This window comes from Episyrphus balteatus, chromosome 2 (assembly GCF_945859705.1).
Source record: "Episyrphus balteatus chromosome 2, idEpiBalt1.1, whole genome shotgun sequence".
Taxonomy (NCBI): Eukaryota; Metazoa; Arthropoda; class Insecta; order Diptera; family Syrphidae; genus Episyrphus; species Episyrphus balteatus.
In genome coordinates this window covers 96,474,442-96,491,270 of record NC_079135.1, presented here as the reverse complement: position 1 = coordinate 96,491,270, position 16,829 = coordinate 96,474,442, and the positions used below count along the sequence as shown (strand labels likewise).

The 16,829-nt window shown below is 26.4% G+C and overlaps 1 protein-coding gene across 8 annotated transcripts; it reads left to right on the top strand.

Annotated features, from left to right (window-relative positions):
• Window positions 1–699: 699 nt before the first annotated feature.
• Window positions 700–16,427, top strand: LOC129908463 (troponin T, skeletal muscle). 8 transcript variants are annotated; one of them, XM_055984937.1, is made up of 10 exons: window positions 700–854; window positions 7,465–7,510; window positions 8,221–8,268; window positions 9,090–9,116; window positions 11,483–11,855; window positions 12,001–12,219; window positions 12,537–12,629; window positions 12,707–12,787; window positions 15,602–15,680; window positions 15,835–16,427. In XM_055984937.1, exons 2-10 carry the CDS (start codon window positions 7,488–7,490, stop codon window positions 16,077–16,079), a joined length of 1,188 nt encoding a protein of 395 aa, XP_055840912.1. In that variant the 5' UTR covers window positions 700–854; window positions 7,465–7,487; the 3' UTR covers window positions 16,080–16,427. The 8 variants fall into 8 exon arrangements, with proteins under 8 accessions (XP_055840912.1, XP_055840909.1, XP_055840916.1 ...); XM_055984934.1 differs by having other exon boundaries at window positions 15,602–15,689; XM_055984936.1 differs by lacking the exon at window positions 15,602–15,680 and adding an exon at window positions 12,939–13,017 and having other exon boundaries at window positions 701–854.
• The last annotated feature ends 402 nt before the right edge of the window (window positions 16,428–16,829 follow it).

The following is a 16,829-nucleotide window of genomic DNA, read 5'->3' as shown; positions in this document are numbered from 1 at the left end:
ACAACATTATTTAATTAAATTTTAAACACTGAAAATAAAAAATGAAAAAAACCACCAAGCAATTCAAAAATACCATACAAAATAGTTGCACCATTGGTGTACCAGCCGCCAAACTATACGAAATTAGAACCAGGTTAAATAGCAGGCATCAGAATAGTACACTGTCTCGTCGTCACTATACGATCACATATTGGCGTTCTATACATACAAAATTTGTTGCAAGTCAAAATAAATGTGTATTGTATGAAAATGCTGTTTTCCGCCCAGCACTGCATATTTTCATATTCGTTTTTGAATTTTTTTTTTTCAAAAATGTAATTTTTCCTTCGAAAAATTTTATTTTTATTCATTGGAAAATGGGGTATTTTTTTTGGCCAACTCTTGCTACAAATGTATCTGTGCTATGTTAGCCGACACCACACCTACAGGAATCTAAAAAGAAAAATCACTTTTCTTCGCCTTTTAATATATTGAAAAATTCTGGTGGGCGGTTTTTAAAAAAAAAAAAGAAGAAAAAACTAAACCCATCATCCCAAAAATTATTCCGATGGAAAAAAAGTTTATATTTCACATAAATGAGCTGTTTTGTTCACTTAAAACTGGCAAAACTCATACAATCAAAACACATCTATACATAAAAGTGTGTGTTGTATTTGGGCGAGTGTGTATTTGAAAATTGGTTTTTAAATTAGAAAATTTGAAATTTTCTATCGAGATAGAAAGAAACGGATTCTTGAACGACGTGTTGTTTCTTGGTGTACCGCCAGTCAGTTTAGTCGAACCGCAGCATTCGCTCCAAAGACGTCAGCTGCTCGGACTATCGTAGAGATTTCAATTTTGTTTCTTTCCCTCGAGTAAGTTTCAATACCAAAAATACCAAAAACTGAAGGAAAATTCCATCATATTTTTCAAAAATTTAAAAAAAAAAGGAAAACTTTCATATTATAAAAAAAGGATATATAAATTTTGGTAACTTCCTTATAAAGTGAGAATGATATTTTTTGTTGAATCAAACAAACCTTCAATCAATCTGCGAATGAATTTTTTTCTTCGATAACCTAAAACTTAAAGTGAATAACAGTTATATAACTGTAACTGCTATATGAATTAAAAATTTAATGTGAAGCTGATTTATTGACTTCTCCAAAAGGACTTGAAAGGAATAACAGTGTTTTATTTGCTGAAGGATATCTGACTTACAAAAGTGAACAAATAAAATATAAAGATAACGGTGATAAAACTGATTAAAAAACTACCAGTGGTTAAAAGATTCTATAAACTAGAAAAAAAAAAATTAAAAAAAACCTAACCTCAATCTAACAAAAAAAAATTTTTTCTTAAATTCAAAAATAAATGGTTGTTCTAAAATTAGAAAATCTCTTGAGCTCAGTGTTACATGATACACAAAACGTACTGAAAGTCAAAAAAGTATCTCAATTCTATAAAAAAGTTATGCAAAGAAATCTCTCATTTTCTCTCTCAAAAAATAAAAACGAAGAACAAAAAAAAAAAAAAAAAAATATATATCAAACAAAAAGAAAAATAGAAAATATGTGAATCACTATTGCAGTGTTTGTGTGCTTGTGTGCTAAAAGTGTGTGAATTTCAAAGAGTCAAAAGGAAAATTCCTCAAAAGAAATAGAAGAAGAAGAACGTTTTCTTAAGTATAAAGTTGATGAAAAGAACAATTAAAAAAAAAAAACTCTATGTTGATTTAAGACCAATTTGTATATATTCACACACTTATACTACAGCACTTTCACATACACACGCACACAAAACACATATATATAATGTATATTTGTATATTTTTACATATGTGTTATTTTTCTTCTTGAAACACACCTGCCAAAAAATGTGTAGGTGGTGTTTGCCATTTGATACTAGATTTTCTGATTAATTGGGTTATAGTTGTCCAAATTGACAGTTTTATAAAAATTTGTAGTTTCTTCCGCAGTTTTAACTCTATTAATGTATCAAAAAATAAAGAAAAAAATTAAATAAATAAATTATATTTTATTAAATTGACGACACTGCCAATTTTTTTTAAAGAAAAATCCTCTATTGATATCTCTGAAATCGATTAAGCATCAGGCAAGTTCTATTTTTTCGTTGTCTTAGTTCAAAAGGACAGAAAGCATGAAAAAATTATTACCTATTTATTTATTATTTATTTGTAAATCTTTTTTTCAACAACCAGGCACCACTTTCGATAGTATTTATTATCGATAAATGAAAGTTAATAAATTATTTATTTTTGATTTTTTTTAGAAGTCACTACCAAAAATTAGTACCTACCCACGCAAATCCTATGACTTCAGTTTTTCTTTGATATTTATATTTTCCATTTTTTTAAAGCCAAAATGAATTAAGCCGCAGAAGAAAATAAAAGAAAGTGAAAAAGAACAAAAACAAAAGTAGTAACAAATTTACTCCCGGGCGCCATTTAAAACACTCTTCATTGACAAATGAGTGACAGCTGAAAAAGTGAATTCAATAAATTTCGCACATGACACTATAAAATGTAAAAACTCAGAATTAGCAGGATTTTGATTCCCTTTACCAAAATTCATAAATTAATTAATTATTATGTTATTTACACCAAACAATAAATGGTAGTTAAATGAGTAATTTTCACTGAGAACACTTACAAACATTTGTTCTCTTTTCTCTATGGTCATTTTTTTTCCAATTATCTGTCGTCAGTTTTTGTTCACAGAGAGTTTGTGATCGGAACGGAAAAGTTCTATACACAATTAAGTTTTTTCATATTAATACAATATAATAGAAGTTAGATAGTTAACAATTTACTCCCGGGCGCCACTTTAAACATAGTTTTGTAATTCATCAACGAAATTACTATGTTTAAATTACATTAAAGTAAAGTATATTTTACATCTTCAGCATTTACTCAGTAGTAAATTAACCCTAATTAAAAAAAATAAATAATAAATAACTTGACAAAATTCGATTTACTACTGGGCGCCATTCAAAAACAAAGTTTTTTTTCTACTCTTTATCGAATAATGGTTCTGATAAAAAAAAAAAACATAACTTAAAGGTGTCTAACTCATCACATGTTAAAGTTTATTTAATTTCGTCACTAACTTTTTTAAAACTGCATCTTATCATTTTTATTAAACTATATATCATTCAAAATATAAAAAAAACATACCAAAATCAAATTAGCAATTAAATAGTCAACAATTTTTCTCGGGCGCCATTTAAAATATCGGTTTTAATCATACAAAAATAGAGCCACACTGACATTTAAACAAAGTCTTAATGGAAAAAGAGAAGTTTATTAGAATATGTCTACTTCCTGGTTTACACTCATTTTTAAATAATCTTAACGATAAGTTTGTAAATTTGATACTTATTACAAAATTCATAAAAAAATGCAATAGATTTTTTTAAGACAACGCTTTCTTTTTTTTTTTTGTTGCAGTAAAAATAAAATTGTGTCAAATCTATTTATCCATTTTAATTGTTTTAATTCACCTCATTTTAAATTTCGTTAAATTCCACACCAAATTTTTTGCTTCGTTCTCAATTGGGAAATATTAGTAAAAATTCTATCCCTATAGAACCATAAGTTCGCTCTCTTATGAATAGTTTGTTGTTGTGACTGATTGTTTTATGTACTTTTTAAGTCTAAACTTCCTTCAGTTTGTGTCTTAATCAAATTTTAGGGTTGCAGTATTTAAATGTATTTTTTGGTATACATTTTTCAACCACATTTTTATAAACAGATGCATTTCATTTGATTTCTGGGAAATCATAGTTAATTATCTTAGTGTTCTTTGTATCAACATTATTATCCAATTATATCTAATTACTCGCATAAAATGCACATTTGTTCTCCTATTGAGAAATCCTTATTGCACATTTAACAAAACCACAACAATTTAATCCATTTTTTTTTTGTTTTTGAAAATAATTGCTGACGTTGTTGTTGGTTGTTGGTAAATAAAAAGATTAAAAATAGAAAACAAACACTTTTTCAACGACATCTATACAAAACACACGAAACTAATTATCAAAGAATTTCAAATGACAGCTGATGTGTTGTGTTGCAGCATTAGCATAATCATACATTCGTTTCGTAATATAGTTTATAATTAGAACTTTGATGTTTTATTCGAAAGTTTATGCCATTTTCTAATTAGTTATGTTATTTCAATGTAATTTTTTTTTCTTATTGTCAATAAGAGAAAAAATAGAAATAAAATTTTATATTTAGAATTCTGGTGATGACAGTGAATATGTTATGATTAATTAACACAAAATTAGTTTTTAATTTATGTTCACACTTCACACAAGCTTATTTAACTAAAAAGTTGTTTTAACGATTTTTGATAAATTTGTTGACTAATACTGTAGGTAGCTGAGCTACAAAATAATGCAACCACTTCAATTGACTAATATTAAGACTTCAAGATTTTGATTTGGAACATTTCAAAACACAGAGTAGAGTTTTCGGAAAAAAAAAAGAATTAATTTTGGAGTTAATTACCCGAAACTTTAAAAAATAACGCAACAAATTAGGACAACAAACATTAGTGTGGACTTTGAGATCTTTTCCGTTTCTTGTACCTGCTGAAATTTTATATTCATCAACGAAAACAGCGGCCAATAGAACCAGTTGGCCTTTAACGATTATTTATATTTTTTTTTCTTAAAAAGTGAAAACGTATTTTGTATGGCTTAAATAAGTGAGCTTAGTTTTTGGGTTCGAAAGAAATTTAATATTTTTTTTCCCAAACCAACTGCGCTAGCTCAAAGAAAAAATATTTTTACTCTTGCAAAAAGTGGCAAATTTAGTTAACCGTTTACTATTTAAATTAAAAAAAAAATAAAAATTAATTAGCTTTAGTAGTTCCATGTCCGGTATCATCGTATAAAAACGTTAAACTGTAGGGCTTTAAAAGACTCAGATATAGAATAAAACAAAGCTTTACCTATGAAGCTAAAGAAACAGTATTTCTTTCCAAATATACAGACGCTTTTGTCTTGTTTATCAAGCTACAGGAGCAGAAGTTTTTAAATATTTCTCAATCCTACCAATTAACAAATTTTTTTATTTCGGCGTAAAATACTTGAACTGAAAAATATAAAATTAATTAATTTAATATAAAAATCCAAAAAAATATCAAAAATTTCCCAAAACGCCATCAATTAAAATTCCACACAAAAAAAAAAATTAAACAAAAAAAAAATCATGCATCTTTTATAAAACTTGCTCAACAAAATTAGATCATCACTAGAAATATTTTCAAAAATAGATTTTAGTCTCTATTCTAGTGTGTTGTGTGTTTTCAACCAAAAAATCTCTTGTTCTATTGCTTTATTGACTTTTCTAGCATACATTTTCTCCTAAAATTCAAAAAAAAAAAACAAATAAACAAAATATCATTCTCCTTTCTTATTTCTTCTTCTTTTTTTTTCATCTTGATTTTTCTCTCTACTAAACTTTCAGGGATTCATTTGTTGCTGACGTTTTACATCAGTCTTTTTTTTCTCCTGTTTCTTTTTATTGTTGTTGTTGTTGTTATTGTTAATATTCTTCAATATATCACAGTGTTTGTTGGCCACTTGGTCGCTTGCTATCGTCCGTCGCGTCGTTTTCTTTATAGTTTGCTCACAACACACTCTGAAAAAATTCTGAGTGAGTGGCCAAAATGGGATGTGTATTAGTCTTGACGCTGATTATTAATAGAACTCGGGATTGAATTTCCTTTACGTGCGAATTCTTTATGCGAATGGTACGTATATTAGGTACCATGATGCATGACAGAAATCAACCATGCAAAAGAGTAAAGGAATTATGTTTGTATGGGTGTGTGTGTTTATATGTTTGTAGGAAAATTAAGAAAAATTGTTTTTCTTTTCTTTTTTTTTGTATATTTGTTAATAGCTCTTGTGTGCCTTGATTTATTGCAAAACATTTCTGACACATTGTAGGTGGAATATAATTTAGGCAAAAACGAAAGGTAGAGGTACAAATTTTTGTTGTATTCGTTTTATTTTTAAAAATTTAATGGATTTTTTTTTTCGATATTTTTATACCGGAAGATTAATATCAAAGATTATTTAATTTTTAAATATATCTTTTTTTAATTTGATATTAATAAATCCCAGAATTTTGGATTTTGTTTCTATAAAAATTCAAACTGCAATATTTTAATTTATTTATTACTTTTAAATTGAAATTCTGAAAATGGCACTTTTCTTTAAAACACGGCTAGCACGTTGGTAGTTAGTCTTTCACAAATACACCAGCGGCTATTTCGACAGAATCATGTTTGAAAACATTTCAATTGCATTTATAAGTGAAAACTTCATGAAAACTTAAAGGCAACTAATTTGCAACCAGTTTTTGTTTTTCTTTATGATTTTTTGCAAAATATGATGCTACCAAAATTTAGCATAAGTTATTTTGCAGTTGTATTCGAAGTTTTCATTCGAAGTGTTTGTGAGATACAAGACATTTGTTTACTTCTAAATGTTATGATGTTATTCAAATGAACTCTTAATAATATGACTACAAATTTTAAAGTTACCTGCAAAATATTAAAGAAAACTATTAAACTAAACTAACTATTAAAGAAAACAAACAGAAGTGGTCGTTTATGGCTCCCTTGCGGAAAACCAGAAAAATATCAAATTCTCTTAATAATTTAATCAAATTTTATAATTCTTAAACTAAACAAACTAAATATACCTAAACTTCTATTCAAAGCCTTTGGAAATTCTATGTATATGGCATCAAAGTGGCACACACGTTGAATTCCTTTATAAACGCATTGACACTCCTCTTACGATAAGCGGGATTCACTGCTAAGATATTTTTACAGCTATCCCAGCACAGGAAGTTCAACTCCTTTGTACAAAGGCTTGAAAAAAGACTTCATAATTCGTTCTTTTAACAATGAGGTCAAAAACTTAAGCTTTAAATCTGTCAATATTTAAAGGTATTGTAAAAAGTTTTTTTTTGTTTCATAGAGAGATAAAGAGATAAAGGTCTAATTTTGGTCCTCACTTAGTTGCAAGTTGAAATATTATTTCACCACTTTAGCAATAACTCCAAAAATCAGTGAACCCCATCAGGTCAGTGCTACTGGATTTTTAAAAATTGATATTTGCCTATTAAATTGATTCTTTGTGTATTTTTTCTCATACCTATAGTGTAGCTGTGTAAATTAGTATACATGTATTGAAGGTTTGAATGAAACAAGAACAACTTGCAGATTAAAATATCGTCATTATTCGTTCTTGTTGATTCTCACAATTTTAAGGGACTCCAAAATTTTATATTTCCTTTTCTGGATGTTTTTTTTTTTTTATTTCAGGCTCAGTTTTTGAAAGTTCCTATCATTAAATTTTTTTTATTATATTATAGTTATTAAAATAATAAAAAAGTAAAACTTATTAAATATTTGTTTTTTTTTTGTATCTTTTTAGGTTTTTAATCCCAAACCATAACCATGTCCGACGATGAGGAATACACGTAAGTTGATCAAACAGTTTTTGTTTTGGTTAAAAAAAAATTAAATACAGGACACTTTAAGCACAAATATTCATAATAAAAAAAATAAAAACATTTTGTAAAAATATTTTTCCACGTAAAACAAAACATTTCTCTATTTCTTTTTTCTCAACATGATTTTGATATACATTTTTTGTGTCATGTTTCGTATGAGATCTATTTCTTTTTTTTTTATATTTTGTATATCCTCTTGTTAATTGTTTTTGATTGATTTTTGTATCACCATTTGTTTTTTATGAATTTGAAAGAAAAAAAATTATATTTGTTTCATGTTCAATGTTTTGTAGACAATTTTTTTATCTCGCACAGTTTTATTGTTTTTTTTTTTCAATCCAAGAGCACTTTTTTATCTCGATTTACGTTTTGCCACAAGAATGATTTTAAATTTATATTTAATTTTAATATTATATTTTTTAAGTGTAAGAGGTCTTCAACACAAAGGAAATGTTATTTTTTGTTTTAAGGAAATATAAAGAGAGTCAAAATAAAATAGAATAAGTATTTTTTTATTTAAGAATGTCCTTTTTTGTATAAATTTTCTGCCAAATATTTCTGTGTCATGTTTAACTAACTTTTATATGTTTTTTCCCCAACACACACAATATATTCCCCACAATTATTGTGATCCCAATCCCATTTTTGATAATTTAATCAAAATACAAAAAATTTAGTTCTGAAGAAGAGGAGGAGGAGGTCGTCGAGGAGACCAGAGAGGAGACGTAAGTTTTAAAATCCAAAATATATCATTGAAAAATTAAATTTGTTCGTAAAGTAAAGTAGAAAATTAAAAAAAAATTAATTAAATATTTTAACAAAATATATTTTTATAAATTTTTTAAATGAAAGCAAGTGGAAAAACTAACCCCGCACTTTAGAGAAAAAAATATGCACTATTTTTATTGATTATTTTTTATTTTTCTCTTTTTAATTACAGCAAGTAAGTGTACCACGATTTAGTGATTCCATGTAGAATATAAAAAATACAAACACACACAAACAATCACACAAATACTATTATAGATCGTAAGCAAATTATACAAAATTGGTAAAAAAAGACAAATTCAAATTTTTTTTAAATTATAATTGGGCACAAAATTTAAGAAAAAAAAAACCTGAATAAAACTTCTAATGTGAATTTGAAAATATCATCCAAACTTTTCAAAATTAATCAACAAAATTAAAAAAAAAAAACACATACTTGCACTTTCTCATTTATAAATTTATCATTTTCAAATTTTCATTATGTTTAGGAGAAACTCTTTTGTTTGAAGAGATTTTTTGTATAAAAAAACAAAACTTTTTTCTTTTCTATAGTTTTTTTTTTGTTTGTTGTTAGCAAAGGCACATTTTTTTAAACAACTTTTTTCTTCTTTCTCTTTTTCTTTTTTTTTTGTGAAACAAAATAATCTCACGCATAAAACTAATGTTAAATCAAACTTAAAAAAAAACAAATTTTTGTATGCGGGGAATCGTGTAAAAAAATTAATATTTTTGACGTAAAAATAAATAAATAAAATATAAAAACATTTAAACTATAAAGAAAACCACCTCAAACACCATCAGCCGAGTAAGTGATAGAGATTAAAATCTGTTGTTAGCTCAAAGTAAAAAGCTGCCTAAAGCCTCTAATTTTTTAACAAAAATACAATTTTAACTATATATATTTTTTTTATATCTGTAACAATGCCTTTATTTTTGTTGTTTCAAGAAATAAAAAAAAAAAAAAAATAAAAAACCAATACGTAAAAATAATGAAGCTTTAAAATTAAAATTCTATAATATTGGATATAATGATGGTACAAAAAAACAACAAAAATTACTTATAATTTATTTTTTAGAAGCTTCATTGTATGTAGTTTTGGGAAAGTAAAAAAAAAACATATTACTTTAATAATAATTTTTATTGCTAAAAATTAAAAACAAAAAAAAAAAATTAAAACGTTTTTATATTTTTAGTGTTTTTTTGATTTTTGTTCCCCGTTTTAGTTACTACTTTTTCTAAAACAAAGAAATATTTATGTAATTTTTAAATATTTTTCTGATAAGGTAAATAATTTATCTAAACAAAAAATATACAAAACTCATTAATTTGCATATTTCATCATTATATTTTCAATCACACAAATCACATAAATATTACATTTTTACAAAGTTTTTTTTTAATCAACAACAAAAAAAAAAATTAAACTTTCTTAAAACATACATATAGGTACATGAAGCATTAATTTTTAATAATAAATATATTAACGATACAGTCAACATTTCTAATACAATTATATTTTAATTTGGTTTAGTCCCAATATAATGTAGGTCTTTTTTTTTTTAATAAATGATGTTACATTATTTATACCAAAATTTAAATTTAAGACTTTAAATGCAGGGATTGAAAGTCGCAAAAAAGATGATTTTCTGAAATTTTGAGTACTTTTGAGATGTGCAGGACTTTTTTTGCACAAAATTAAAAAACCAAAAATAAGAAATAATAATAATAAAATATTTCTATTTAGAGGTTTTTAAAAATTAAGATAATAATTTTGGAAATTGAATTCATTCATTTGACAACCAAATTCATTCTTTTGCAAATCAAATTTATCGTCGGTGTATAAAAATTAATATTTTTTAAAAAATAATAATTTAATATCCATTAAAAAATAATATTTATTGTAAATAAAAATAATAATAAGCATTAAAAAATATTGCATTGAATAAAAAAAAAATCAGTGCAAAATGAACTTACTAAATATTTTTTTAATATTGGTCGAGTTTAGTACAATTTTCAATATTTCGCCATAAATTAGCTTCAATCTAACTGTTATAATAGCTAATGCGAGGTCAAATAGTGCAAAATTATAAAAAAAATCGATGAATATTAAAAAAAAATTGTATTTATTATTTTTTCATGCACATTTTTTTTTGTATTGACATTTTTTTAATGCAATCTATTTTTTGTATGCAAATATTTTTTTTATTTATTACATTGAAAATGTCTACGATAGATTTTTTTCAATTTTCCACTATTTAGACTCAATTTTCAAAAATTTCAAGTTCTTATCAAAAATTTTCCAAAAATTAAACAAAAATAAATAGTTTCTGAAAAAAATCTGATTTCCCTGCATTTAAAGTTAAAAAAAAAAAAAAATAGAACTATTTCGATATAAACACTACAATACAAGTAACAAAATAATAAAAATCAATCAAGCATACATAAGAATTATTATTTATTAATATAATTAATTTTTTGCATGATCTTAATTTAAATTTAAAAAACAAATAAAATTTAGTATTATTTAATTTTTAACCGATTTTATTATTATTAATAATTAAAATTAATATTTATTAATTATTTTTAATATTATGTTGTCTATTAATGTATGTGATTGCAATGTTTCGTCCCCTGTTATACACCTATTACACACCCACACAAATAAACACTTAAAACTTAAAAAAATATCATCACATTTTATTCAATGTAAATATAAATATTCTAATAAAAACAAAAAAAAAAAAAATTAAATATAATAATTAAACAAAAATTTATTGTGACAAGCGTTTATATGTAAAATGTATATGTACCTTTAATTAAACCCCCCCCAAAAAAAAAAAAAAAAAAAAAAACACCCAATTAGTCGTTGTTAGTTTCAATATTATTAAATCTAATTTTGTTGTGGTGTCAATGCCTTTTGATGTGTGTCCCAAGTTTAAACATTAAATTAAATTAAAAATAAAATAAAAAAGATTGTAAACTATATTAAAATCAAATAAAAAAAACATACTCAAAATATATATGAGCTTCATAACAAAAGCTTCACAAGTTCAACTTAAATAAAAAAAAAAAAAAATTAAACACTAAAAATATCATTTAATTTAAATTTAAAACTAATACAAAAAAAAAACTAATAATTAAAATAATTTTTTTTTTTCGAAAAATTAAAGAGGTGAAGGAGATCCAGAGTTCATTAAGCGCCAGGATCAAAAACGTTCCGATCTTGATGATCAATTAAAAGAATACATTAATGAATGGCGCAAACAGCGAGCAAAGGAAGAAGATGAGTTGAAGAAACTCAAGGAAAAACAAGCCAAACGTAAAATTTCTCGGGCTGAAGAAGAACAAAAGATGGCTCAACGCAAAAAGGAAGAAGAAGAGCGTCGCGTTCGTGAAGTCGAAGAGAAGAAACAACGTGAAGCCGATGAGAAGCGTCAACGTCTCGAAGAGGCCGAAAAAAAACGTCAAGCTATGGTGCAAGCAATGAAAGACAAGGACAAGAAGGGTCCCAACTTTACCATTGCCAAAAAAGATGCTGGAGTTGTAAGTATAAATTATTTTACATTTATGATGATACAATTTTGGTTGAAAAACGAACAATAAATGCTTCTTTTTTCCAAAATGTAGATTCTGGTTATTTTTTAACCGATTTCTAACCATTTTGCTTTTTTATTTCTTCCTATTAAAGTTGGGTCTTTCATCAGCCGCAATGGAGCGAAACAAGACTAAGGAACAATTAGAAGAAGAAAAGAAAATCTCACTGTCGTTCCGCATTAAGCCCCTCAGCATTGAGAACCTCGGCGAACAACAATTGCGCGAGAAAGCTCAAGAACTTTGGGAAGCTATTGTCAAATTGGAAACTGAGAAGTATGACTTGGAAGAAAGGCAGAAACGTCAGGACTACGATGTGAGTTCAAGCTAAGAATTTTACTATTGATCAGTTCTCTACGGATGATCTCAATATCACAGATTGGACAACTCATCATAAGACAACTCATCATAGATTGAAACAAATTTTCCTTGAATTCAATTTTTTTAAATGTTCTTTGGAAAATATCCCCTATTTTTGGGTGGATTTTATTTTGTTTTTAAATTGTTTCTCCTGATGAAATGTTTCCTGTGATGAAATGTCCTTTTATGGGCTGTCCATGACGACTTGTCCTCTGATAAGCTGCCAACTAATTTGTCTATAATTTCGAATTTTGTTTTCTTTTCATAATTTAGTTGAAAGAATTGAAGGAAAGACAGAAACAACAACTCAGGCATAAAGCCTTGAAGAAGGGTCTTGACCCTGAAGCTTTAACTGGAAAATACCCGGTAAGTTTTTAACCTTTAAAAAAAAAACACTTCTTTTAAAAATTCCTTAACTAATATTTGTTTTATTATTATTTTAGCCAAAAATCCAAGTAGCATCCAAGTATGAAAGACGTGTTGACACACGCTCATACGATGACAAGAAAAAACTCTTCGAGGGTGTAAGTATTCTCAAGGCTTTTTTTCTATTTCTTTTTTTATGGCTTTTTTTCAAGAAAAAAAAAATATATATATATATAATATATATATTATATATAAATTTTTATTATTTAATTAATTAAATTTTAAAAATTATATTTAACCAAATAAAAGGGTTACAATACGTTATATGCTGAAATTAAAGAGAAAAGATGGCAAGAAAGAAACGAAAGATTTATGCAGCGGACCAAATGTAAGATTTTTTGTGCAAGCTCTGTCTTCAATGAATGATGATAGGGTTTTTTGCGTTTATATATGTTCGTTTCGTTATGTTTCGTTAAATTTTCATTCATTTTTTTCTCTGTATTACCTTTTTATTCCTTTCAATTTGTTTCGTTTAAATTTTTTTTAATTTTTCGAAATTATTGTTATATCCTTTCAACAAAAAAAAAAATCGAATATGTTTATTGTTTATTTGATAAGAATATTTAAGACTTATACGTATGTATTTACGTAAATACTGGAATATAAATCATTCCATAATCATAAAATTAAGGGCCCAAGGACAATATATAAAACAGGTTTGATAAATATTTTCCTTCAATATCTTCTATAATCCGTGTTTTTGTACTGTCTTTCTTTTTCTATAAATGTTTACATTTTCTTAAATAAAAAAAAAAAAAAACAAATAAATATTCAATACAACATTTTAACACAAAAAGACTGCATTATGCAGTAAAAAGGGCTTAGTAATTCCTCCTTAAACCAAGGACTATCTTAATTTCAACATGACTGCAATACAACAGTCATTTTATAGTTCTAATATTTTGACTGTGCATTGAGCAAATGATGTTAATTTATTAAAATTCAACTAACTGCAGTATTTTTGGAGTGGTTTTAATTTTTAGTCAGCAAATTGCAGTAAATAGACTTTGTAAACTATAAAACTGAATTTAAAAGACATGAAATAGGTTAAAAGATTATAAATAAATAGACTGGAATAAAACCTAACTGAATGGAAGGTCAGAGAAGTATAAATAACTTTCACCAAACATTCATTTAAAATACATATATCAATTTACTGTAGATTAATTGACAGCAATTCAAATTTGAACTAGCGAGACACATATTAACAAGAAAAATATGCAACCATTATTGCAGTATTTTGCTGCAGTTAGCAATTTAATCTCCTCCTCCTCGAACTAAAATATTAAATTGAGGACATGAAAATAAATAAGATTAAACAGATAACTTTAAATTGACTGCAGTTAAAATTTTAAAAATAAATATTTGTAACTTCTCGTAAAGCTGTAACAGTAGAAAATGAACTTTATTGTGATTAGCACGCCATTAATTCAGACACACAATTTATTGTATTTATTTTGACAAGGAACCTTGGGTGAAAACAATGCAGTCAAGAAAAATTAGGTTAAGTAAATTATAATACTGTACTACAAACTGTACGTACAATAGACTTGCATTCTATTTTAAATTAATAAAAAACTAAAATTACTGCAGTCAATAAAAATTTAATAAATTAACTGCCTGAAGTGCCTATTATTACTTTACCCCATTGAAAAAAACATTAATTACAATAAGTTCATCTGACTGTATAATATTTTACTGTACTTCAATCCTTTACGGTTTTAGTGAACATAAAGCAAACAAATTAGAAATTAAGTGCAGTATTATGTTTGTTTGTTTTATTCCATTAAGTTTATAGGCTTTTGCTTCTAGCCAATAAGTTCTTTTAAATGCAGTAAATTTTTACTGGTTATAGTCTTTTAGATATATTTTTCTTTAACTTTAATTTTTGTTTGTAAAATGTTTTGAACTGAATTACTGCAGTCAAGAGATAAAACAAAGTTTAAAGCCTTTAAAATAATTGACTGCAGTAAAAATATTATAAGGAGAAAAGTTAACTTTTACGACAGAAGTATGTTTAATTTGTCTTACATTTTGACTAAAATACTGCAGTCAATTGAATGCAATTAAGTTAAAAGGTTTTAAACTCACTCAAAGTAAATTTAAAGCACTAAGAACAATTTCCATGTCAACAAATACTGGAGATATGTTGTAACCGTATTTTTTAACTGCACAGTCAAAAATTTGTTTTAACTATTGAAGTTTACTTTAAGACTGAAGCTGATAAACTCCAATATCAACTTGCACTTAAAAGTAAAATAAATGAACGGTTTTTGTGACTGCACTATTTTCACATTAGTAAATGTATGCAGTAAATTATTGAACTTTATGGGATTATCGCACATTTTACTTATCGGTGAAAAGCTTGAAGGATTGAAAATTTCGAAATGTTCAAGATTTCGTTCGAAATTCCAATGCAGTCAAAATAAACCAAAAGTGATGAGCCAATAGCAATTAATAACTGACCATAAATGGTTGTACTACATTATTTTTCTTAAACGTTCCCTAATCAAGAAAACTAGAATAGCTCAAAAAAGATAGCTCATCAAATCAGTTTAGACATTTTATTCCAGACAGTTTCAGTTTTTAAACAACGATATAGAAATATCAACAAAATCTTACTGTTAAACTATTGCTTAGGTCAACTTTCTTAAGCCCAACAAAATAAAAACGAACACATTTTTATACTTCAAATACAAATAAAAATATTAAAGCATAAAACAGCAACAGCATAATGTACCTGTAACCTCTCTCCGTTCTTTTGGTAACTTATTTTGATGTTTTTTTTCTTTATCCAAACATAAACACTATATACTTTTAAAAACATACATAAATCCTTACAAATATATACAATTCACCCCTAACACAAAAAAACAAAACCTATTTCTCTGTTTCTGTTTCATGTTGCTCAGGGCTTTGATGCTATCACCAAGGATGTCAACGAGAAACTGTGGCATGAAAAGAAAGAACAGTATACTGGTCGCCAGAAAGGTACGCCATGTATGTGTTGAAGGATCCCATCCTGCTTGTCGTTCCACCTTTCATATAAAACAGAAAAAAACTATATTCACTAACCCCTTTTCCAACGCACTTGAGATTTAGAAAAAATCTAATAAATTTTTTTGTTATTATTTTTTACCTTTAGCCAAACTGCCCAAATGGTTCGGCGAACGACCAGGCAAAAAAGCTGGAGATCCAGAAACCCCAGAGGGTGAGGAGGATGCTAAGGCCGATGAAGATATTATCGAAGATGAGGAGGAGATAGAAGAGGAGGTTGCTGAGGAAGAGGAGGAAGAAGAGGAGGAGGAAGAGGAGGAGGAAGAGGAAGAAGAGGAGGAGGAAGAAGAAGAGGAGGAAGAAGAAGAGGAGGAGGAAGAAGAGGAAGAATAAATATTTTATTTTTACTTAACATATACGCTCTCTCTCTCTCTCTTTAAACTTACTCACAAAAAAAACAAAAATTAACATCAAATTCACAACTCTCTTCACACCGAAAAAGAACTCTCTCTCTTTCACTCTCACACCAATGAAAACACTCACTATTTTATAAAAACAAGAAAGAAAAAAAAAAAAAAACAACAAAAAAGAAGAAACAAAAACAACAACATCAATAAAAAAAACAACAACAACAACAAGAAAACTCTCTCTCTCGATATTCCTTTTTCTTTTTAGATATATTTATTTTTCTTTAATCATTTCTGTTCATTTCAAAATGAAATAAATCCAATATCTTTTATACATTGTTATATTTTTATTTATTGTAAAAAAAAGTACGTTTTGAAATCTTAATTAAAAAAAAAAAAATAAGAAAAAAACTATATATTAATTTTAATATAGAACAAATACATTAAATTTAAATAAATATAATAATAAAAAGAAAAACAACAAAAAAAAAAGCAAAGAATTCTTCCAAAGCTATCGCCATTGCCGAATGCTCAAAACTTAAATTCATGATTTTTTTTCCTTTCCTTACGTTCTACGTATATCTTGAAGAATAAGAATTTAAAAATTGAAAGAATATACAAAAACTGCAATTAGCTCCTACCCGGCTTTAAAATTTTAAACAAACCAAAAATAGTAGCAATTTGAGGTAGTCTTAATAGATCTACAAACGCGGCCCTAACATACTACCGCACCCTG